The sequence below is a fragment of the Marmota monax genome, unplaced genomic scaffold, assembly GCF_021218885.2.
Source record: "Marmota monax isolate L192 unplaced genomic scaffold, Marmota_monax_Labrador192_F-V1.1 WCK01_AAM20220418_F8-fsc00057, whole genome shotgun sequence".
In the NCBI taxonomy this organism is placed as follows: Eukaryota; Metazoa; Chordata; class Mammalia; order Rodentia; family Sciuridae; genus Marmota; species Marmota monax.
In genome coordinates, this window is record NW_026693933.1 from 2,694,678 (window position 1) to 2,721,236 (window position 26,559).

General features: G+C 34.0%; 1 protein-coding gene across 5 annotated transcripts in view; it reads right to left on the minus strand.

The window, feature by feature from the left end:
- Crppa (CDP-L-ribitol pyrophosphorylase A) overlaps positions 1–26,559 on the minus strand; it is a 332,294-nt gene that overhangs the window by 143,158 nt on the left and 162,577 nt on the right. For all 5 annotated transcript variants that reach the window (XM_046463642.2, XM_046463640.2, XM_046463641.2 and 2 more), the window contains 2 exons: positions 21,643–21,735; positions 20,854–20,946 (listed from right to left, as the gene is read on the minus strand). In XM_046463642.2, the coding sequence (XP_046319598.1) occupies positions 20,854–20,946; positions 21,643–21,735 (186 nt within the window). The remainder of the gene's footprint in view (positions 1–20,853; positions 20,947–21,642; positions 21,736–26,559) is intronic.

Consider the following 26,559-nt stretch of genomic DNA (forward strand, 5'->3'; position numbering starts at 1 on the left):
CTCTAAGTTTTTGCTTTGTGGCTACCATGAGGCTATCATAAATCATCTTTTAACAGATTATTTTAAACTGCTGACAATTTAAATTTGATCACAATTAAAAATTATGCTTCTAAAAATTTGAATTTTTGATGTCATAATTCACATCCTTTTGTATTGCACATCCCTTATTATATAGGGTTAGTGTTGACTTTCAACTTTCTTTCCAAAGATAAGTGATGTACACACCAACCTTAGATTATAAAAGTATTGTAAATTTATATACTTACTTCTACCAGTGAGTTTGTACTTTCAGATTTTTGTTGTTGTTCATTAGCATTCTTTCCTTTGAGCTTAAGGAATTCCCTTTCCTACCTCTTGAAGACAGGCCTCCAGCTTGTGTGTGCCTGGAAAATATTTCTGAAGGACAGTTTTGCTGGGTAGAGTATTCTTGGCTAGCAAAGTTCCTCCCCTGCTCATCACTTTGAATGTATCAACCTTTTGCTTCCTGGCCTAAAAGTTTTTACTCAGAGGTTCTGTGTACTATATTGAAACTCCCTTACATGTTATTTTCCATTTTTTTTCCTTGTGCAGTTTCCAGGATCCTGTATTTGACAGTTTAATTATAATATCTCTTGAGGGTAGTCACTTTTGGATTGATTATGACTAGAGGTTGCTTTTTTTTTTTTTTAAATCTTCCTCTACCTGGACATTTATCTTTGTGTGTGGAAAGTTTTCTGCTATTATTTCTTTAAATAAACTATATAACCCTTGTTATGATTTAGATCTGGCAGGTTCCTAAAAAAGCCCACATGTTGAAAGCACAGTTCCCAAAACAGTCCCAGGATGGGGCTTTTGGCAGAGATTGGATCATAAGAGCTCCAAACTCATTAGGGGACAAATCCATTGGTAGCTGAATGGACCATTTCAAGGAAAGACTCACTGGAGGAAGTAGGTCACTTTAAGGATGTCCTGGAAATGCTTATCTTTCCACTTACACTCCCACCACCCCTACCTGCTTCTCAACTGCCATTAACTGAGAAGTTTTTCTCCACTATCCCCTTCTGCCATGATGTGTCTGCAATGGAGTCAGTGAACCAGGGACTGAGACCTCAGAAACCATGAGCAAAAAAAGCTTTTCCTCCTCTAAGGTTTCCTTGTCAGGTATTTTCATCACAGCAGTAAAAAGTTGACTAACACACCCTTTATCTTTCTCTTTTTTTAACACTCCTCTTTTGATGTCATCCCATAAATCCCATTATCTTTATTCTTTTGAATTGTTTCTCTAATTTTCTTGAAGTTCACTGAGCTGCTTTCAAACCATTATTTTGAGTTCTTCTCAGGAAATTCATACATCTCCATTTCTTTAGGTTACATTACTGGCATCTTATTTTTACCATAAAATGATGACACATATTCCAAGTTGTTCTTGATCCTTGTGGTTCTGCATCTATATATAATTAAGAAAGTAGACACTTCCTTGGATTCCAGCCTTCACATTCTGTCTTTGGGAATGTTTTGTGGTAGACGTAGCACTAGAACTCAATACAATTGTCAGAGGTGCTAAAGTTTGCCTGCTATGAAGCTTGTCAAGAGCCTCTTGCAACTGCTGTTAGCCCAGCAGTGATATAGGCTGGAGATGCAAGACAAAGTTCTGGGCTTAATTTGTTTTATTTACACCAATTTCTCTGTCCTGTGCTGCCTGGGCTTGAGGGCAGTGTGATATGGGTAACATAAACTGTCCTTCCCACTGGTTTCAAAATATCTTTTCTTACTACTGTGCTACAATCAGCTATTGTGACCTCTCACTAGTTCTATTGATTTTCACAAAGTTACATTTGTGAATAGATAGTTGTATAAAGTGATATTTCGGTGGGGAGACAACTGCCAAGAGTCTTACTGCGTCATCTTTTTCTGCTCCTCCAGAACATTTCATGATTGCAAAAGGGCTAATGAATAGTACCTATCTAAAACAAAAGTTTATATAATATCATTACTGGTCATAAATTCCACTAAGTTTGTCATGAACTTTTGTGTCTGTAATACACAAAAACTTCCATTTCTGAATAAAAGTTATCATTTAAATTCCTGCTATAAAAAAATTAGATCTAGAATATGTAAAATTGGAGTGCCAAGTAAAAATGAGTTTTTTATTTAACTGTAAAATATGTTTTCTGAAAGTATGGATGAAAATTGAATTTGTGTAAATAAAAAAACTCAAAATTGAGATGAACAAACATATCGGTTCAAGTCAGAGTGATAGAGACCAAAGTTAACAATTGGTCTTATACTAAATATAATAATTAGTCCTGCCTAAAAATCATAAAATATCTAGAATGAAACCAAGAGTTTCCAGTTAACTGAAGGCTAGAACAAAGATTTTAAAAAATATATAGTAATACAAAATTATCAACATTCAAAAAGGAAAAATTTACAATGTTAGCAACTAAACAAATAAAAAACATGAAAAGCAATAGAAAAATGACTTCTTATAAGAAAAAAATCAATCATCAAAAATTTACAAAGGGAGTAGAGGATAGGAAAGGCAGCAGAATACAACAGACACTAGTATGGCAATATGTAAATCAATGGATGTGTAACTGATGTGATTCTGCAATCTGTATATGGGGTAAAAATGGGAGCTCATAACCCACTTGAATGAAAGTGTGAAATATGATATATCAAGAACTATGTAATGTTTTGAACAACCAACAATAAAAAATTTAAAAAAAAATTTACAAAGGGGACTGGGGCTGGAGGTCAGTGACAGAACACTTGCCTAGCATATTCGAGGCACTGGGTTTGATCCTCAGCACCACATAATAAATAAATAAAGGTATTAAAAAAAGGTAAGTATTGAAAAAAACTCACACAGGTATTAGAATAATAAAGGACCTTAAAACAATTATAACTGTTCCAGTTGCTCAAAGATCTATAGGAAAGATAAAATATATATAAAGTTACAAAACTGAACACAAAGAGATTTGTAAGAGTAAATCTAACTTCTGCCAGTGAAAACTACATCTGAGATTCAAAAGAAAAAACTAAAAAAACTAAAGGAATTAACCAAATGGAATTAACTAAAGGGATTATGCACTGCAACAAAGGAGATTAGAGAATTTAAAGACCTAGCAACAGAAACTATTTAAAAAAAAAAGACAAAGATATTTTAAAATTGTACAAATCAATAGATCATTAATGAATATGGATCAACTTCAAACAACTGATATATAGGTCAGTGAAGTTTCCAATAAAGAAGAAAAACTGAAAAAATGCTGAAATTTTTCCAACTGGATTAAAATTGAAAATCCATTTATTACCACACCTTAAACATGCACAGACAGAACAATTACCAGACATAGGAAGAAAAAGGAAATTATAACCCACAGCAAGGAGATATATATACCACTTGACTCTGACCCAGAACTAATAGGGATGGTAAAATTACAAAGCAATAATATTAAAACTTTTATAACTGAATACCATATATTAAGAAGTTACATATAGAAACACAGAAAGTACATAAACTAAATTCTACAGATGAAACTCCAATGCTTAAATTGAAAAAAAAAAAAAAAAAAAGTTTTTTTTTTTTTTTTTAATTCCAGTCTGTCCATATCTGTACACATAAAATGATATAATGGATTACCATGATAGCACATGTTCACTGAATACAATTTAAATAGCCAAGGAGAAAAAAGAAATATCTGTTTGGCAGAAGCTTTCATCATAGTATAAGAAATATGTTGAGCAACAATAAATGAAAGAATAATATACTGTGTGGATATATTATCATCCTAGCATTTATTATAATTGTGAAGGTAACTTTGATTTTATACTTATGATAGGACATATACACACTATTCGATTTCAGAGTTGTGGATACGCTTACTTGAACAAGATAATCAGATTGCAAGAAATAACCCTTAATAATATTATGGGCCAGGCTACATGGGCAATGAACAAATAGACTCCATTTTGCCCTGAGACTTCATGTCATGTAAAAACTGCTTCTCCCATGTGAAAGCCCCACCTCTGTACCCATCAATAGTTGCTTAGCATAGCATGTTTGGAAACACAAAATGGCAAATCTTATACAGTGTAAAATTGTTCTCTTTGGTTCCCATTTTTCTCGGACAATGTACCCTGTCAGAGATTGATTGTCTAGGTGTTAGTAACCATTCTTTAACTTGTACTCAACTACAGATGTTTTGACCCATTCCCCCTTCTGCTTATGATTTTAGATCTCATGACATTTGTTTATGGCTTTGAATCATAGAACATCCACTTATGATTAATATGATTTTGTACTATTAAAGGTGTACTGAAACCCAGGAGGTAGTCAAAGGATATAGACTTGCAGCCTGCCCTTTGTCCAGCAAGCTGGTGGATCCAGACCACCAACTAGTCACTAAAGGTCCCATCTCCTGCTCTAAGATCAACTCAGTTATTTATTGCAATCACTCCATAACAATAACTTAATACTAAAATATATATATTATATATATATATATACACACACACACACACACACATATACATATAACAGGTCAATTTACTGCATGACACAAAGCACAGAAATAAACAAAAATTTAACTATTATACATAATTTTTATAGTAAATGTTGCACTTATAAGTTAAAAGATTAAATTAGAGTTCATTAATTCAACTTTTTGTTTGCTTAATATAGTAACAGTACATTTAGAGTTTATTTTGGGACAAATGAAAAAGGACACCTCTAAAAAAAATGAACACCACTCCCTAAATTCAATCATGGGAGTGGTATTTAGAAATGAAAGGGATATTTTTCTAAATGCCATAATAAAATTTTTAAACTAAATTATCTTAAAAAATATGAAGAACAATATAAAAATCAAGATGGAAAAATTCATACTTTAAATTTATACGCAGTACGGCCTAAAAATTCAGGTAGAATTAGAAATAATTATTATTCTTAATATGAAGTAGTAGGCATTCTAGATTCTATTCCTGGCATCCCTTAGTTTCCTAAGGTCTCCATTATAATTTTGACATCACACAACCATGGCCCTTTTGAAACTGCTTATAGGAACTGCAATTCTGCCACCTTTCTTTGAAAACTTGGAGGAAGCCTCTGTAACCTCATAATTCTTGCATTTTGGATATCTGTAAATCCAGCATCTTGTGTAAGATACCAAGGCAGCCACTGGATTCAGTTGTACCAGGGTCCACTTAAATCACAGCTGTAGAGGCTTCTAAATGCATAGACTGCTTAACATGAGGAAACGAATCCTGAGAAAATAATGTTCTGGACAGCCCTGTGTGAGTGGAGTATTCAGGGCACTCTTCTGGAATGACATTCTTTAAAAAACTTATATTTCTATACTTTTTAGCCTGCAATGCTTGGGGTCTTGATGATTCTTGAGATGACTTCAAGGCATCTTTTCTATTATAACTCAAAGTACTTGGCTTTGCTATAATTGTGTTTATCTCTTTAGCAGCCACACCCTCGTGTACAGCACCTTTAAACTTGCCCCATTTCTGGCCAAACTTAATTTATCACATCTTTCTGTACTCTTTTTGCTGTAGATTCTCACTGAAAACACATAAAAGCAGCTAAAAATACTTAAGCCACTGCCTGAATGCTCTGCTGCCTTGAAATTTTCTCTACCAGATAAAAGTAGTCCATTGCTTTTAAACTCAGCTCCCCACAAAGTGTCAGGGCACGCACATAATGCCCTTGATTTCTTGACCAAGGTGTAAAAAGGATAGTATCGAGTACAATTCCCAAAAAGTTCACATTTCCATCTGAAACCTTATGAGCACTGCCTTAACTGGATTTGTATCACTATTCTAATTTTACATTACCTCACCAAAATTGCCCATTGAGCTATACTTGTAGCATTCCACTTTCTCTAACCTGCTGTCCAAACCTTTCCAAACTCTTCCCATGAATCATTTTCAAAGACTTCTGAACCACATTATCAGGCATAGTCACAGCAGCAACCAGCTTCTCAGTACCAATTTTCTGTGTAAGTCTATTTTCTGTCACAATGACAAAATACAGAGAAAAAGGTTTAATTGGGATCCTGGTAAAAGAGATTTTAGCCCATAACTGGTTGGTTCCTGTGCTTCTGGTACTTTGGCAAAGCAGCACCTCATGGTAGAAGCAAGTGTTAGAGGAAGCTGATTTTCTCATGATAACAAGGAGGCAAAAGATAGGAGGGGGCTCTACCTAAATATTCCCTTGGAGGGCACTCCACTAACGACATAATTTCCTCCAGTTATACCCCACCTTTCAAAGTTCCTGTCACCTCCCAGCAATGGCAGAGTCTGGGGAACAAGCCTTTACACAGGTTTTTGTGGGACATTTCAGGTCCAAAAGATAGCACATATTGTGTATGGCTGTTTTAGGACAGTTGCAACAAAGAATGTGTGCAAAGCCTAAAATATTTACTAACTGGCCTTTGACAGGAAAACTTTACTGATCCTAATATAAAGAAGTTATTTCAATTCAGGCAAAGAAAGGACTTGAGTTTCCTCTTATATAAAGAGTATTGATTTTTAAGATCCTTTTATTTCTAATAATAAATTTTTCTGTTACTCAAAAAAGGCAATTATTCACATTACTCATAAATATTCTGTGGTAAAGTAAAATGAACACTAGGCTTATTTTTGAATGTATGATGAGGCCATTTATGATAATCAACTCTTAGAATTTCCTTGAGGATTAAATGGGAACATTTGTTTTAAAAGGAAAAGAATGATGATTCATTTTTTAAAGTATTCAAGAAGTATGTTATGACTAATACTGACAGAGTTACATTAATAATATACATTATCAGGCTGCATTTGTTAGGAGGGTTCTGAAAATTATAAATTTGGGGAGATGTTTCAGTACTTCCAAATGCTAAGAACAAGAAACAAGATCATCATTGGATTCTCACTAGTTGAGCAAACTGGGAATTCAGTTATCATAAATACATACTTATAAAATAATTCTTCATAATTCTAGCTAAGTAGATTATAGAAGCAGAAACGATACCCAGAAAAGACTTGCAGGTAATTTTATTCAGTCCTGTCATTCCAAAATAAGAGTTCTCCAACAGTGATGCTAGTCTATCTTAACAACTTGCTACATTCCACCTTAGCAGGTACCAGAGAATCAAGTATTCCATCATTTATGTGGAGTAAGTCTAACCTTCAGGATCCCCTAAAATAAAAACTCTTATGCCTGGAGAATTGAATCACACAATACATTTCAAAGTCTCACATGTGAACTTGTTGCAAACAGCATTCAAGACTAAGCATGTTTGGATCAAGAAGCTCTTGGCACCAATTCTATCACCTTTCTATACTTTCAATAAAAGATCTGTTCAGGCTTCCCAGAAAACTGCATTTTTAGGTGGCTACAGATTTTTTTTTATCCTAAGGGAACAACACTTATGTTTAGTAATATTCTTACCATCTTTCTCTCTACTAATGATTCAATCCATAGGCAAGGATTTTTTCTGTTGTAATGTTCAAAATATAAAGTATTACTACAGAAAAATTTCATAAAAACATGAACAATCATAAAGACATACTGTAAGACTTCAAAAAGTTGTAATATAAGAATATATTTTTGAATTGAGCCCGCACTTGGAATTCAGTATTCAAATAATATTAAAATTCAATTATTAAAGAAGTCATATAAACACCTAGTTTCCCTTTCCAAGTTAGTTTTAGGACAAGGGGACCAACACACACACACACACACACACACACACACACACCTCTTGACCAAAATCTTCCCAGTTATAATCTGCCAACAAATTTGAGACATCTTTCCATTTAACTTTCAGAAACACAAAAAGTCTTCTCTAATGTTCCCTCTCTGTATTAATCAACTCTGTACACTTCTGCATTGGGAATCAAGTCTTCAACACATGAGCTTTTGGACAACATTCCATATCCAAACTATATAATAGTATCTTACTATAATTTACCCATTTCAAGATACATAAAAATAGAATAGACTGGGATTAGAAGATGGCGGCGAATGGAGTGCATCACCCCTGTGTACCGCGTCACTGGTGACGTGGGTGAATGACGAGTTAGAATGGCCAAAAGCTATCTTGTTAGGAATTTCCAGAAAAATTGGGGTGCACTGAAACCTAGAGGAAGGATTTCCATTGCCTGAGAATCGGTTACTGGGCTCAACCGCGAGAGATTTGTCCGCCCTGAGATTCAAGCTGCTTATTCAGCAGCTCGCCCCGCTGCTACAGACTGCGGCGTGCGCCAAGAAACAGCGTCCCTAGAAATGGGTGTGCTAGCAACGCATAGAAATGGCGCTGCTGATTCTGCGGGCTCCTGCCGGCTGTGCCCTCACTGTGCTCAGTGCTGAATTCTGGGTTTGAGATGGGGGAAGGAAGAGGTCCAGTTCTGTTCTCCACACCAGTCAGACCACCGAGGAAGCCAGCGGCCACCATCTTGGAGAGCTGACGTCACCATCGCCAGTTTTCGACTGATCGCAGCTCATTCAGAAATAGAACAGGTCTGTGACATCTTGACCATCCCCCATACAGCGGGGAAATCACATAAAATCTCTCTCCGGCTTTCCGGGGGCATGATTAACAGAGTGAGCGTGAGTAGAGGCATGGGGGAAAGGTAAAGGCACCTGACCCCCAACTCCTCCTTCCCACCAGCGGCGAGAATGAAACCTGTTTCGCCAGCTCTAGGAGGAGGGGCTTGCGGAGGGAATCAAAACAGAAAGGTGCCGGTTCCCAAAAGCCGCGCTCCATGTCCAGGAAACTTCAGGCACAGAGAGCAGTTTGAACTGCCGAGAGGTATCACACTGGGAAAGGCCTGTCTAACAGGGGAAGCCAAGGGACTAAAAACCAGGAATAAACCTAAGCTAACAGGTTTTGAGTGACACCAGTGGGGGGAGGAGGGAGCGGCCTCACATGGATTGTTTCCTACAGCCGGAGGACAAAATCTTGGCCCAGAAGGCACAGTACTGCCTACTGGAAGTGAAGAAAATAGAAGCCTAACAGTGTCCCTTTTTTCTTTTAATTTTTTAATTTTAATTTTTTTTCTTTTCTACAAATATACTATTATTTTTTTTAAATGTAGTTTTTATTTTACTGCATTTTATTATTTTTTTATTATCATTTCCTTTTCTTTTCTTTTATCTTTCTTTCCTCTCTCCCTCTCTCTTGCTTTGCTTCCTTCTTTTCCCCATCTTTCCCCTTAAGCATGACTACCCAGATTACGCACAACTTACTAAATGCAAATAGATGAATACTACGAATCGGTCCATAGTCCTCCTAAGCCCTTACCTACCCCCAAGTACTCCTGTCTATTCTCTTGTTAATATCCACCTGCATTGGAGCAACCCCCCAAAGAAGCTAACATATACTAACTTCCATACCATCAAAGCGCCCGACCTCAACATAAAATCCTAAGTTCAAACCTCATTTCTATACATGCCATCAAATTCTGTAGGCCTCTAATGAAACTAATGAATTTACCTTAACTCACAATTAAATCCAACATCTCCAAACATTGTCTCCCAACACAAAGGAGAAATACTGGAACTGTAAAAACCAAAACAAATTTAAAGAAAAAAACAGAAACACAGCAAACACAGTGGGAAAGCAACGTGAGCACCATGAAAAAACAAGGGAAAAAAGGATTACAAACAATGAAGGACAACTTAAATTCACAGGAGAACCTAGAGGCTTCAGAAAAATGGACAGAGAAAGAACTCAAGGCATACCTAACTCAGATGGAACGGAATCTTAGAGAAGACATCACACAGCAAGTCCAAATAATTAAAGTATACTTTGAAAACGAATTAAATAGGCAAATTCAAATGGCAAAGAATGAGCTATACCAGAGCAGGAGTGGCCATACTCATATCGAATAAAATCAACTTCAAACCTAAGTTAATCAAAAGGGATAAAGAAGGACACTATATACTGTTAAAGGAACCATCCACCAACAAGACATAACAATTATCAATTTGTATGCACCAAACAATGGAGCTGCAACGTTCATAAAACAAACTGTCCTCAAGTTCAAGAGTCAAACAGACAACAACACAATAATTATGGGTGACTTCAAAACACTGCTCTCTCCATTAGACAGATCCTCCAGACAAAAGCTGAATAAAGAAACTATAGAACTCAATAACACAATCAATAACCTAGACTTAACTGACATATATAGAATACATCAACCATCATCAAGTGGATATACATTCTTCTCAGCAGCACATGGATCCTTCTCAAAGATAGACCATATATTATGCCATAGGGCAACTCTTAGTAAATATAAAGGTGTGGAGATAATACCATGCATCTTGTCTGATCATAATGGAATGAAACTGGAAATCAATGATAAAAGAAAGAAGGAAAAATCCTGCATCACCTGGAAAATGAACAATATGTTACAGAAGACATAAAAGAGGAAATCAAAAAAAATTTTTGAGAGATAAATGAAAATACAGACACAACATATCGGAATCTATGGGACACAATGAAAGCAGTTTTAAGAGGGAAATTCATTGCCTGGAGTTCATTCCTCAATAAAAGAAAAAAACCAACAAATAAATGAACTCACAGTTCATCTCAAAACCCTAGAAAAGGAAGAGCAAAACAACAGCAAATGTAGTAGAAGGCAAGAAATAATTAAAATCAGACTGGAAATCAATGAAATTGAAACAAAAAAAACATTGAAGAAATTGATAAAACTAAAAGTTGGTTCTTTGAAAAAATAAGCTCGACAGACCCTTAGCCATGCTAACAAAGAGAAGAAGAGAGAGAACTCAAATTACTAGCATACGGGATGAAAAAGGCAATATCACAATGGACACAACAAAAATACAGAAGATAATTAGAAATTATTTTGAAACCCTATATTCAAATAAAATAGAAGATAGTGAAGATATCGATAATTTTTTTAAGTCATATGATTTGCCCAGATTGAGTCAGGAAGATACACACAATTTAAACAGACCAATAACAAAGGAGGAAATAGAAGAAGCCATCAAAAGACTACCAACCAAAAAAAGCCCTGGACCGGATGGGTATATAGCGGAGTTTTACAAAACCTTCAAAGAAGAATTAATACCAATACTTTTCAAGTTATTTCAAGAAATAGAAAAAGAAGGAGATCTTCCAAATTCATTCTATGAGACCAACATCACCCTGATCCCAAAACCAGACAAAGACACTTCAAAGAAAGAAAACTACAGACCAATATCTCTAATGAACTGGGATGCAAAAATCCTCAATAAAATCCAGGCAAATCGAATACAAAAGCATATCAAAAAATTAGCGCACCATGATCAAGTAGGATTCATCCCTGGGATGCAAGGCTGGTTCAATATACGGACATCAATAAATGTTATTCACCACATCAACAGACTTAAAGATAAGAACCACATGATCATCTCGACAGATGCAGAAAAAGCATTTGGCAATGTACAACATCCCTTTATGTTCAAAATACTAGAAAAACTAGGGATAACAGGATCTTACCTCAATATCATAAAAGCTATATATGCTAAGCCTCAGGCTAGCATTATTCTGAATGGAGAAAACCTGAAGGCATTCCCTCTAAAATCTGGAACAAGACAGGGATGCCCTCTATCACAACTTCTATTCAATATAGTTCTCGAAACACTGGCCAGAGCAATTAAACAGATGAAAGAAATTAGAGGCATAAAAATAGGAAAAGAACAACTTAAATTATCACTATTTACGGTTGATATGATACTATATCTAACAGACCCAAAAGGGTCTATAAGGAAACTACTAGAGTTAATAAATGAATTCAGCAAAGTGGCAGGATATAAAATCAACACACATAAATCAAAGGCATTCCTGTATATCAGCGACAAAACTTCTGAAATGGAAATGAGGACAACCACCCCATTCACAATATCCTCAAAAAAAATAAAATACTTGGGTATCAACCTAACAAAAGAGGTGAAAGATTTATACAATGAAAACTACAGAACCCTAAAGAGAGAAATAGAAGAAGACCTTAGAAGATGGAAAAATATACCCTGTTCATGGATAGGAAGAACTAACATCATCAAAATGGTGATATTACCCAAAGTTCTCTATAGGTTTAATGCAATGCCAATCAAAATCCCAACGGCATTTCTTGTAGAAATAGATAAAGCAATTATGAAATTCATATGGAAAAACAAAAGACCCAGAATAGCAAAAGCAATTCTAAGCAGGAAGTGTGAATCAGGCGGTATAGCGATACCAGACTTCAAACTATACTACAGAGCAATAGTAACAAAAACAGCATGGTACTGGTACCAAAACAGGCGGGTGGACCAATGGTACAGAATACAGGACACAGAAACCAATCCACAAAACTACAACTATCTTATATTTGATAAAGGGGCTAAAAGCATGCAATGGAGGAAGGATAGCATCTTCAACAAATGGTGCTGGGAAAACTGGAAATCCATATGCAACAAAATGAAACTGAATCCCTTTCTCTCGCCATGCACAAAAGTTAACTCAAAATGGATCAAGGAGCTTGATATCAAATCAGAGACATGGCGTCTGATAGAAGAAAAAGTTGGCTACGATTTACATAGTGTTGGGGTTGGCTCCAAATTCCTCAATAGGACACCCATAGCACAAGAGTTAATAACTAGAATCAACAAATGGGACTTACTCAAACTAAAAAGTTTTTTCTCAGCAAGAGAAACAATAAGAGGGGTAAATAGGGAGCCTACATCCTGGGAACAAATTTTTACTCCTCACACTTCAGATAGAGCCCTAATATTCAGAGTATACAAAGAACTCAAAAAATTAAACAATAAGAAAACAAATAACCCAATCAACAAATGGGCCAAAGACCTGAACAGACACTTCTCAGAGGAGGACATACAATCAATCAACAAGTACATGAAAAAATGCTCACCATCTCTAGCAGTCAGAGAAATGCAAATCAAAACCACCCTAAGATACCATCTCACTGCAGTAAGATTGGCAGCCATTTTGAAGTCAAACAACAAGTGCTGGCGAGGATGTGGGGAAAAGGGTACTCTTATACATTGCTGGTGGGACTGCAAATTGGTGCGGCCAATGTGGAAAGCAGTATGGAGATTCCTGGGAAATCTGAGAATGGAACCACCATTTGACCCAGCTATTGCCCTTCTTGGACTTTTCCCTGAAGACCTTAAAAGAGCGTACTACAGGGATACTGCTACATCGATGTTCATAGCAGCACAATTCACAATAGCTAGACTGTGGAACCAACCCAGATGCCCTTCAATAGATGAATGAAAAAAAAAATGTGGCATTTATACACAATGGAGTATTACGCAGCACTAAAAAATGACAAAATCATGGAATTTGGAGGGAAATGGATGGCACTAGAGCAGATTATGCTAAGTGAAGCTAGCCAATCCCTAAAAAACAAATGCCAAATGTCTTCTTTGATATAATGAGAGCAACTAAGAACAGAGCAGGGAGGAAGAGCAGGAGGAAAAGATTAACATTAAACAGAGACATGAGGTGGGAGGGAAAGGGAGAGAAAAGGGATATTGCATGGAAATGGAAGGAGACCCTCATTGTTACACAAAATTACATATAAGAGTTTGTGAGGGGAGTGGGGAAAAAAACAAGGAGAGAAATGAATTGTAGTAGATGGGGTAGAGAGAGAAGATGGGAGGGGAGGGGAGGGGGGATAATAGAGGATAGGAAAGGTAGCAGAATACAACAGTCATGAGTATGGCATCATGTAAAAATGTGGATGTGTAACCGATGTGATTCTGCAATCTGTATTTGGGGTAAAAATGGGAGTTCATAACCCACTTGAATCTAATGTATGAAATATGATATGTCAAGAGCTTTGTAATGTTTTGAACAACCAATAAAAAAAATAGACTATCTTAACAACTTAACATCCTCTTTCCCATCTAATCATGTAATAATTCTTGGTTCTTGATTTCTTAAATGCAACTTTATTCCCTATCTGACCAGTCCTACTAAAACTACCTGTCTTAGTCATTTTGTGCTTCTATGACAAATACTACAGACAATGTGGCTTACAAACAGCAGAAATTGCTCTAGAGCTCGGAAGTCTTAGAGTGCCAACATGGTGGATTCTGGTAAGGGCTCCCTCCAGGTAGCAGACTACCATCTAATCATCTCCTCAGGTGATGTAGAAAAAGAAAACTAGCCCTGTGCTTCCTTAGAAGGGCACTAATCCCACTTATCAGGGCTCAACCCTCATGACCAAATTACTAAAGAAGAAAAAATGTATACCCCTCCTAAAATAATCATGTTGGGGCTTAGGATTTCAACATATAAAATTGTGTTTGAGAGGAAGGAACACACTATCATTACCCTAGCTCCAGCCACCATCATCATTTCTAGTACTAATGGAAATCAGCTGCTAACTAAACAAAACACAACAAGGACACCCTGTGCTTATTTTAATTCAATCTTTGTGCTGTAGCCAAAATGTGTAAATTACAACTTATTTCATTAATTTCTAGCAGGACAGAACTGCTTTACAAAGTTTAAACTTAGAAACCCTGCCTTAACCTCAGTGCTTAGTAGCCCCACCCTCAATCCTCCATAATCTGTAGCTCCTTCCATTTCAGACCCATTCCCTAACTCTCTCCACTTCTGACCATTCTATATGCTTCTCTGTCCATATAGAAATGCTATTCTTTCATGCATCACAGTTGCACTTTGCTCAGTCTTCCAAATCTCTGCTTCTACCTGGTTCTTTAACAAAACATCACCAGGCTAACCTTCCCCCTGTTCCAGCACACCTGCTTATAATTCTTAAATTTCAGGGTGATAGAAAGGGAAAGGGACCAGGATCTCTTGAACTCCCTGCCAATGGAACATTTCCTTGGCTAACTGAAGTCATTTAGTTAAGTTAATAATAAGAAGAAGCTTTATTTAAGAAAACAAGAATAGACAAACACAATTATACCCTTCCTAAACTATGATACAATAATCAGAAAAAATAGCTTATACATAATATCTTACTCTTCTAAAATAAGATGCCATTTAAGGAAAAAGGCTGCATAATCAAATATGCTGCAAGTATACAAAAATGATTGTCACAGAGGTTCAATAGATATTAAATGAATCTATGCTAATCAATCCATTAAATGGATAGAGCTGGGGAATATCATGCTAAGCAAAGTAAGCCAATCCCAAAAAAATCAAAGGCTGAATGTTCTCTCTAATAAGTGAATGCTGATCCGTAGCAGGGCAGGGTGGAGGACAATGGGAAAAATGGAAGAACTTTGATGGGGCAAAAGGAAGCGAGGGGGTATGGGGATGGGAAAGATGGTGAAAGAGCTGGACATCATTACTCTAGGTACATATATAATTGCACATATTTGTACATGATGTGTGATACTACATCATGTACAACCAGAGAAATGAAAAGTTGTGCTGCAATTGTGTACAATGAATCAAAATGCATTCTGCTGTCATATATACCTAATTAAATAAATTAATAAAAACAAGTTAATTCCCACTAAATCACTAACTAAAAAGGATCTAAAGTTTAAAAGAATTGGGAGGAACAAACATTAGTGCAAGTTTTAATCAAGTCTTTCTCACAACATAAGGCTCAAAGTAGATATGAAAGGATAAATTTCTTTGCATTAAAAAAAGTGGGGGCAATTAATTTTTCAATTATGATTAAACAAAGAAATAGAAAAGAGGAATTAAATGTAAAACAGAAGGACTTAACCTATAAAACCAGACAATGACAAGAGGATAATACAGACAAATACCACAAAGAACTTAAAAAAATAACTTATGAGTCTTGTGAAAAAGATTAAGTTATAGGTGATCTCAAAAATGGCTTAAAATAGAAATGCCATTTTACCCAATTCATACCTAACATTCCTCTTATAATATAAACTGCTCTACTACGTTTAAATTTTAAAAGCATGCATCGTAGAACATATAAAAGTAAAGTGACGTTACAACATGCTGTTACTAGAAAATATTTTTAGAAAAAGAAGCCACTTAGAGCCCATCAAGGGCATCCCACTTTTTATAGATAATGATATTTAATTGAAGTTCCAAGACATGAAGTCACCTGGACAAGTTAAAAGATAATTTTCATTTGTACACTCAGCACTTGTACTTTATATCCTAACTCCAGACTGAGCACACATACCATCTTGGTTACACAAGAAATTATTTTCCTATAAGAAATTAAACTCTTTTACATAGTCTAAGCAAGGTCAGTTTTAGCATATTTATTTTTATATTAATTTGAATCACTTTAATTTACTAATTATATAATCATAACATGTATCATTTCAAAATAATTATACTGAAAATTTATTTGACGCATCATTGTAAATAGCATAATAGAGTTAAATGAATGACCATTTCAATACTTAAGTGAAATTCAGTAACACAACAAACAATCTAGTGACTAATTCTCAAGCATATTTCTGAAACACTGAATGGCCAAGTCATTGAGATCAACTTCTCTAGAGCCAAAATCAATGTTAACTCCCTGACAAAGCAGTCCACTTTCACATTTTGTTTTTGCCCCTGTACAATTCTTATGTTAAAATTTACAAAGTGATTTACTGGGATAACATTGGCAAATAAATGCACAAAAAACTTTGTTCATCTCATACCAAGTTAATTAAACTACATAAAACAGGGAAATAGCAATTCCAAACTCTGCTTATTTAAAATATATATATTCATGATGGATAAAAAATATGGCATATATACACAATGAAATATTACTCATTGATAAAAAAGAATAAAATCATGGCCTTTGCAGGTAAATGGATGGAGTTGGAAAAGAATGCTTAGTGAAGTTAGCCAATCCCAAAAAACAAAATGCTGAATGTTTTTTCTTATATAAGGAAGCTGATCATAATGGGATAGGGAGGGAGAGCGTGGGAGGAATAGCAAACTCTAGATAGGGCAGAGGGGTGGGAGGAGAAGGAAGGGGCAGGGGGTTAGCAATGATGGTGGGATGTGATGAACATCATTATCCAAAGTACAGGTATGAAGACAGGAATTGGTGTCAACATACTTTATATACAACCAGAGATATGAAAAAAATGTGCTCTATGTGTATAATATGAATTTTAATGCACTCCACAGTCATATATTTTAAAAAATCAATTAAAATATATATACATTCATGAAGATTGGAAAAAGTCATCTGGAATTCATTCTATTTACATATTCTATTAGAGTACCACTGTTAATCTGAAAATAAATAGCCTCTATTCTTTAAAAAGAATGAATCCCAAGAAGGCGTGTTCTATGAGAATGATTTCTTTATACATCATCAGTTATATGTCCATCATAATTAATCTTTGAGAATTTATCCCACAACACAAGCTTTTCATTAACAATTTAGCCATAAGAAAAGATCTCCTTAAACTTATAACAACACAGTCAATTCTTTCTATTCAACACCTCCCATGAGAATGATTTCATCATTCTTCATCCTTGTGTTAGAAATGAATTCCTTCACGACCACAGTTGGAAAACAGTTCTAAAGGTGTTTTTAACCAGTATTTATTTTGGTTTTATTATTGATTTAGGCAGGAAATACCTGAGACTGACTACATTAACAGAAAACAAATGAAAAAATTTATAGAATGTGCACAAGTGATTCTATTTCTGCTATTCAAGTAGTATAAAAGCCATGAAGGAGAAAACTAATATACCTCAAGTGAAACATCATAAAAAGTTCAATATATAAAAATTATAATGCTTATAAAGGAAAAATAAAAGTATTCATGAGGCTACAATAGCAGTAAGTTTGAGACTGGAGCACAACAGGTATTTCAACACGCTCCTGAAGTATATAAATTGCTGCTACACTCTCTCTCTCTCACACACACACCCCTACTTAAAAATAAAAATAATCTGAAACATCAATATTGTAAAAAGTAAACCCAATATGAAGGAGTGAGAATTAAAGTAGCTCTCTTTTGTTTGTTTTATAAGAACTTGTGTCTTGAAAACACATTTACTTAGTCTAGTAATAACAGGGTTAACAAGAGGAAATGTACAGAACAAGCAGTTAAGTAAAAGGTGACAAAGATTCATGTCTAGGATCTGGTAAAAAACTTACAGGACCAAAGATTTTTATAACTTAAATTCAGTCAAGGCTCAATGTGCTGTGAAGAAACCATTAGCACTTAAAAGAGGGACTCACTGTGTTTTTCCAATTGTCATATGTTCTTCATTAGAAATATCAGATACATTTATGTTTTTTATATATATATATATATATTTTTTTAATCTCTTTCCATTATTAACACATTCATGAGTGTAAAAGTAACAAGTGTATATGATATACTCCACACTAGATTGAGTCTCTTCCTGATGCTGCCATTTTGAGTTATGGAACCTTCTGGAAATAATTTACATCTCTGACAATTTTGCCATATGTGGAAGTATCAAGTATCAATGGATGGCGGTTTTCCTTTTTTTAATTTGCTGGCATGTTCAAATATTAAACATTTTAAAGTATTTTGAATATCACATTCTGATTTGTTATGTTACAATGCAACCTTCTACTAACTGAAACTAAATTAGGCACTTTGAAAGATTTACTTGTTTGTCATAACATTGTAAGTCCACTTGACAATTTGTTTTGTAAATTAAATTCTTAAAAGGATTCCTTTGTCTCAGAGTGCACCAATAAAACTGACATGAGCCCCAAAAAGTAGTACCCTCATGTAATTACACAGAGCATTACTACAAAATCATTTTGATGTACAGAAGTGACAAACCATTTATCAAATAAAATTAAAGTTTTCATTTACCAATTTTGTACTTTAACTATATTTTTTACCCATCTCTTCCCAATTTTAATGACTAAACATTTATTTGGTATCCATTAAGTGAATAAAATGTGTTCACTGAAAAAAAAAAACAGCTTTATATAAAAATGTATTGTCCGTTATTCCATCTGATACTAACAAAGAATGTTTTGTGGAAACGTTGACAGAACCAAGTAAATTAGAACCCCTATTTTACTAGTTTTATGAGAGAAGATATTGGTTTCACAAGTGGCTTTACATAATCTTTCCTGGAAAATAGCTATAGGTAGTTTTGCCTCCTGAAATCTCTTTTCTCAATTGCTGGGGGAGAAAAATACTGATCATTAGCTTCCAAACAAGAAATCAGCCTAACTAAGATTTTTAGTGCATTTCATTCTTATTTAATTTAGATAAAAGCATATCCTTTTTTTCTGAGAGACTTTTAAAATAATTTTTAGTATTTTAAGACATTCATTACTTTATTTTCTAAGTGTTTGTTCATCACTATTTTCAGTAATGAACATACACCATAAAATTAGAAAATAAAGAACTGGATACATCCTATGTCTATAGGTGGTGTTCTTAGGCTACTCTAATAACATTTTTTTTTTTGGCAGTACTAGGAATAGAACCCAGTGTTGCTCTACCACTGAGCTACCTCCACAACCCTTTTTGTTTGTTCTATTTTTATCTAGAGAAGTTTCCCAGGCTGGCCTTGAACTTGAGATCCTCATGTAGCACTGGAATTATAGGTATATATCACTGTGCCTACTTAGAAAACCCTCTTGAGTGATGCAATATGATAAAGGGGATAGCAATAAAAATGGGCAGTAACTTATGATGGTTCCACTTAAAATCTTTTGACTTTACTATCATAGGAAAGCAATATGCATTCAATAGAAACCAAACTTCAATGTTTGTCTTTCATCTTCTCCCAGATTAGCACTATGACATTCTCAGGTGATACTGTGAGTGTCATAGTGAGTCACACAGCTCCTAGTCAGTAAAATAGGCCTTTCAACATTAACAATATATGTATTCAATATCTATTGAATCACATATGCCAAAATAATGTATTTTTCCTATGATTTTGATGTCATTTTCTAATATATTTCTGTGAAATAAAGCCTATCTGTTTAGGGAAAAAAAAGACTCCTTTTTTTGACCATTCTTCTCAGAATTTAAAATTGTTTAATATAATTTAAAAACAAAAACAAAAAGATAGTAGCAGGAGGCTTTCTCCTTGCTTTAATTTTGTAACAAAGTTAATTCATATAAATGTAGATTCTACAGTCCCTGCATTGCCTAGTACATGTAACATCTAATTACACACAGAGGTACATATGCCTGTGTATTTGTACTCATATACCCAAATGCAATATGTATTTATGTCTATATTTTTCTTATTATTAAATACATATAAGCTCTAAGTTATCTAGACTTAAATTTAAGTCATTTGTTTTACTTTATTTTACAATTACCAAAACATTTTTCACACATCTATTAATTTGGAGACTATCTGAATGGTTCTACCACATTTTTATTCACAAGAAACTAAAATGGCCTTTTGGCCACATATAGGAGAAGTCATCAATATTCACAACCATTTCAGGATAATTCAAAAAGTCAAAGTCTCTACACTTCTTCTACTTACACTTTCCATGGAAAAGAGAAGACGAAACCAAGAATAGATTTTCTTACTAGATTTCTTCCTCACCTTTTTAAAATTCGGGGTTTCTGTGCTAATTGGAATTATGGTGTTATGCTAAATAAAGCTCTTTTACATTATCCTAATAACTTGTCAACTTAGTCATGTAGCTGTAATTTTAATGAAGAAAAATAAATGAAATCATTTGCTAGGGTGAATTAAACAGCTTCCTGAACATGACAGTTCAACCGAATGATTGCGGTAAGAAAGTGTCTATAGTAGACATAGCGAGAAAGAAAGCCCCAAAATCCACAAAGAAAAGTTCCTTCTGAGTTCAGGTCAAGGCTATTAATGGGATAAATTTTGTTAAACAGAAACATAGGAGGAAGTAAGCACAAGTTTGATGAGAAAAATCTACATTCATTAAGTGAACACTTACTGAAACTACAACAATGGAATATAAAATGGAAAAGTTGCTCTCTTCAAGCATACTCATTAACTTCTGGGTCTCTTGGAAATCAGGTTCCTTCACCTGGAAGAGCAAGAAAATAAAATGAAGTGGAATAAAGGTCTAACATAACTTAAAAATTAACTCAAGGAAAATAAAGAGATTATTTGGGGGCGGGGGGGGGGGTGGTGACAAGGGTACCGGGGATTGAACACAGGGGCACTCAACCACTGAGCCACATCGCCAGCCCTATTTTGTATTTTATTTAGAGACTGAGTTGCTTAGTGCCTCACTTTTGCTAAAGCTGGCTTTGAACTCACGATCTTCTACCGCAAGCTTCCGGAGCTGCTGGGATTATAGGCATGCACCACAATGCCCAGCCAAATAAAGAGATTTTATGTAGCTTTCAAAATATTTACCAAGATTAATTTTAAAACAGTTTTAAAGGATACTTATAGATTATACATATTAAATTTGAGCTAATAATTCAAGCATAAGTCATAATCTACTTAACTCCAGGTTTAAAAATAAAAGAAAATTCAACAAAACTATTTAAAGAAACATCACTCTCTTTTTCTTATGAGCATTAGCTTGATAAGAAGTGTTATTTCTGTATTTCAGAAGATAAAAAATAAAATATGCAAATCCATACTAAAAAACACAACTCATCTTTCAAAATCTTATGTTCAAATATTTAAGATTAAGAAAAAATTAGGTCTCTTTGACATTATACTTGTTTGGATACTCAAATACATCCAATAATTTATATATTCTACTTACATTCACACAAATGAAATTATAGCATTGCTCCAAGTTGATATGTTGAATATCACTGCCAGCATTATACAAAGACTGAGATCTGACATGTATATGCTAGGAGAAAAGACAAATAGGAAAATTTTACAAGCTGGATAGAAAGACAAAACATGAAAATGTAAATGTAAACAACATAGCATATAATTGCTATAGGAAAGACACATAGCCTAGGACACTATAGAAAAATAAAATCATGCTTAAGTTGATCAGGTTACCAAAAAAACAAAAAAGGTATTTGAAATAGACCATGAATAATGAATATTTTTTTAACAAATAATAACAAAGTAAATTGCTTCACTTAGAAACAGGCATTACGTGTAGAATACTTCACAATTTACAGTTCTCAGATGCAATGCTGTTCTCAAGTAAAACATCAAATTGTACTTGTAAAAGCCTTATCTATTCTACAGCTTAATTTTATAGAATTCTGACAAAATTTGGGAAAGTGATCCAAGTTTCAAGACTTTTGCTATAAAGTTAGCTGGTTCAAACATTTTAAGTTTCCATTTAAAATTCTAACTCTGCTAAAAATTCAAAACACACACACACACACACTTCCATGTCATCAACTATGTATTAAAACTTGAGTAGAAAATAAATCAGCTTCTATTGTGCAACATTAAATTGGATCAAGGAGTCACATGTGAAGGAGTCACATTCACCAAAAAATACCACTCCAAATAAATCATTTTGAATGTCAGTTATGTATCTTTCTCTCAATTCTATATGAATGATATACACAGTAAACTAGAAGGACAAAATAACAGATCAAAAATATAAATACCTTTTATTAAAATGGGATTGTACTAAGTGTGTCACTTTTAATTATCTAATTTAAATAAAAGTAAACCAAATGCAGTAAAACAAAGTATTACTAAACTTCAAATAATTCTCCATATTCAGAGATGTCAGTTTCTAACAATTAAGAAAAAACATTAACATGATAAAGACACTGGACTTATGAAGACAATCCAATTCATTTTTAGTCTCTATTAACTTATATCCATTCATGAAAGAAGAGATAGCCCATCATAACTTCTGCCCATAGCCTACCTCTGCTCATGATTTTATCCTGACAAGGTTTTTTAGATTCATTTTCTACTCTGTAACCATAATAAAAATGCTTTACACATAGCTACAAAGAAATTGACTTTGAAACATTTCTCTATTTTTAAGTCAACTAACTTTAATCAATTTCTTTATTGAGTAAACTTCATCTCCAAGTGTTTGTGGGTTTTTTAAAATATGTATACAACAAAGGCCTCCACTTCATGTTCCCGAGTTATTGTGCTTTCATACTCTAAGAATAGCTGGATCTTAAGAATAAAAGTTTGCTTCACGCTTTCTTCGCCTCACAGATTTGTAGTCACTGGTCAATGTCTTTCAACACTGCCTGACTCCCTGCTGCTGCTTATACATTTGTTACTCATCTATGCTCCATTCATCATTTTATTGGGTAGATTTCAATGTGGAGCAGTTTTTCAAATAAGTCCTTGAAATTCTCTTTCCTTTTGTATTTGTAACTAAAGGACGATTTGTCCTGTGGCAATAGTCTTGGATTCCACTTTCATTTGAAGTTTGTAGACAAAGCTTCATTATATTTGGAAGAAACTCTGGAGATGTAAGAGACTAGTCAGTCTGTACTTCTATTTGAAATTTTTGTTTCTGGTTTGTGTACCTAAGTATATTCCTGAAGAATTCTTTATGAAAGAAATTTAAACCTTAATCAGAATAAGTCTGACAATTATGGTTTCTCACTTTTTCCTGACAATACTTCCTTTTTGTTATACAGAATTAGTTTGTCATTTCAAGAAATTTTTCTTCTAGCTTCCAAAAAAAATTCTTGGGTTTTCTACTTGATATATAAAATCTATCCATATAGTAAATGTCATCATAATTCACATATTTTTTTATTTTGTCTTAGAATATTCTACAATTATCTCAATTTCTTCCCATATTATAGAAATAAGATTTTGGCTGCACTGTATTGCTATTTCTAAAGGACAAATATTTAATAATATTTCTAAAGGACAAATCTTTAATAATATTTCTCTAGTCTTCATTTTGTTCTCTTATTCAATCAATAAAAAATGGTAGACAATTAGCCTCTTGGAATGTTGGAGTTTTTCACCTTTCTGAATTCAGATTCTGAGTTCTATAAACAGGTATGAGAATATTTTAGGGATAGGGCAAGGCTTGAAGCTTTTTCCATATTTATTTCATCTGATTTGTGTGTGCCCCGATTATTTTTAGTATGAATTATATAGTTTCCTGATTATTTTCTATGTGTTGGAAAATTTTTTTTAAAAGGTAGACATTGAAAGTAGTTCCTGTCCCTAACAGATGCCACAGAAAATGGAGGGATTTTTCAACTCGTGAGGAATTTTTGTGCCTTCTTCACTTCAGTATCTCTATCTGCAGATATGTTAACAACATAAGATTTAACAAGATTTAACTAGATTTAACAAATTACCTTTTGCCCCATAAATCACCTTTTGTCCCCATAGGAGGTCTAGGGGACCCACAGTCAGGGCAGAGAAAACATCATGAACCTCATCAGTTCAGTTTGGTTCTTGACTACTACATTTTACAATCTATGTGTGAAGGTGGGCCCCTTTGTTTTGTTCATTTGCTGTTAGACATTTATTTGCTTTGCTTACTATTTTCGCTTTTTTGAAAACTCTAGAGAAAGGAGAATTTTGTAAATTACCTTTACTCTATCATTATTTACCTGGATTTTACTGTGACATTTTTAAATATTTCAAAAACTTATTTTACTTTTATGTGGCACATTCTTGAACAAGGCAAGTATTCATTAGTATTAAGAGTATGTTAACATTAGTGTTCCTAAACCAAAGCTTCTCTTCCATTTTTTGAATTAAGAGCATGCAATTATATATAAAGATATATATGTCTACATATATACTTACATATATACACACATATACATATCTGTATCTCTTTGTGTATGTGTGTACACACACACACACACACACACACAGTGGAGGAAAAAGTTATATCGGCTCACAGTTTCAATAGACAGCTGACACCACACCTCTCTGGACCCAAGATGAAGCAGAATATCATGGTGGAAAGGTATGGAGGAGGAAAGCAGTTCAGAACATGCCAACAGGAAGTAGACAAAGAGTCCACTCACCAGGAACAAAATATAAACCCCCAAAGCATCTCTCCAGTCACCTATGTTTTCATACCCACCTACAGTTAAAACCCAGTTAATACATATAAGTACATTAATCCACTGATTAGCTTACAGTTCTCATAATCTATTCATGTCCTCTGAAAATTCTTGCATTGTCTCACATCTGAGCTTTTGGGAGTCATGTCATATCTAAGCCATAACAGTATACATTACTTGCTTATGTATAGCACCTATTAGATTATATCAAAAGGGAATTTGTCACTATTAGCTCCATAATTTATTTATAACCTATTCAAAATCTGAACCACCCAACTCATCTCTGCGACACAAATATCAAACCCTAAGATATACTTCCTCTATTTTGACAACAGGTATAATTCTTGCCTATGACAATTTTAACCCATATTGATTTCAGTATGTGTTTCCTTATTAAAGCTATCATATATTTCTTCAATTTAATTAATGGTTAACAAGACCACATTCTCAGAACATAGGGCACAAATATATGCAAAGCATACTTGCCAGCTGCAAAATATTATTATTTTGATTAGAATATATTCATGCATATTTGATAATTTAAAAACTATTTTAAAATATCATTCACCAGCTAATGTTCATAGACTAAATAATGTGCACAAATTTTTATAAAAGGTATTTATACATATTAGGGTTTTTTTTCTATTAATAAAAACACATGAAACTTCAAATACTTTGCTTCTTGAAACTGAGTCTTTTAATAATGGTTTCCAGTTAAGTGGAATTTTTACTTAGTAAAACTATTTTCCTCCATACCAGAAAATAGTATTTCCCATATTTGAGCAGAGAAACTTACATTTTACCTAAATATAGCAAAGGAATCTTTGACACATTTAATAACCCACATTAGACAACACTTTTAGGTTGTTTATGAGAAAAGGTCTATGGCATCATCTTATGCTATCATTCCAAATGTTTCCACATTCAAACACAACAAATGGAACAATCTGCTGGCTACATGAACTTCTTGTTATGTAAATATTTTGGTTCAAAGAACGTCTTAGTAACATTTAAAATGATTTTCCAATGTGTTCAGTAAAATTAAAGGACACCAAAAGTATTAAATACTTTGCTTTCAGTATTACAAATAAGAATTCAGCAAAGATTCACAATTAAAATACAAACATCTGCATATTCAAAATACTTTTTAAGGCATGGTTATTAGGAAGAAAGTGGGTTGTAAAAAAAAAAAGTTTTATTTCAAGAAGATTTATGACTTAACTAAAACTAAAAGGTTTTGGTTTAGTCCCGCATGTCAGAGGTTCAAAAACGAGTTTCTAAAAGATAATCCTCTTTTGAGAACATAATGATTGGGTCATTTTTAATCTGCCCATTTCTCACCTCCCTCCTATTCAAATAATAGGACTAACATGGGTACAAGAGAGCTGTAGAGGGATGCATTTTTCCCTCCACTCTATAGACATACCTACAATTAAAAGTCTTTTGTTGGTGGTGAGCACCTAGCATTGGGAATTGACTATATTCTCAATTTGAATCAGTTTTTATAATCTTCTTTTATAGTGAAGAATATGGACTCACATTAAGCTCCCTGGATTTGAATCATTCTGGAATATTCTTGCTATGTGAGTTTTGATAAATTACTTAAGCCCTGCGGTTCATTTTACTCATCAGTAAAATGAAAACAACATAGAATTGATAGTTTACTAAATTAATATGAGAGAGGT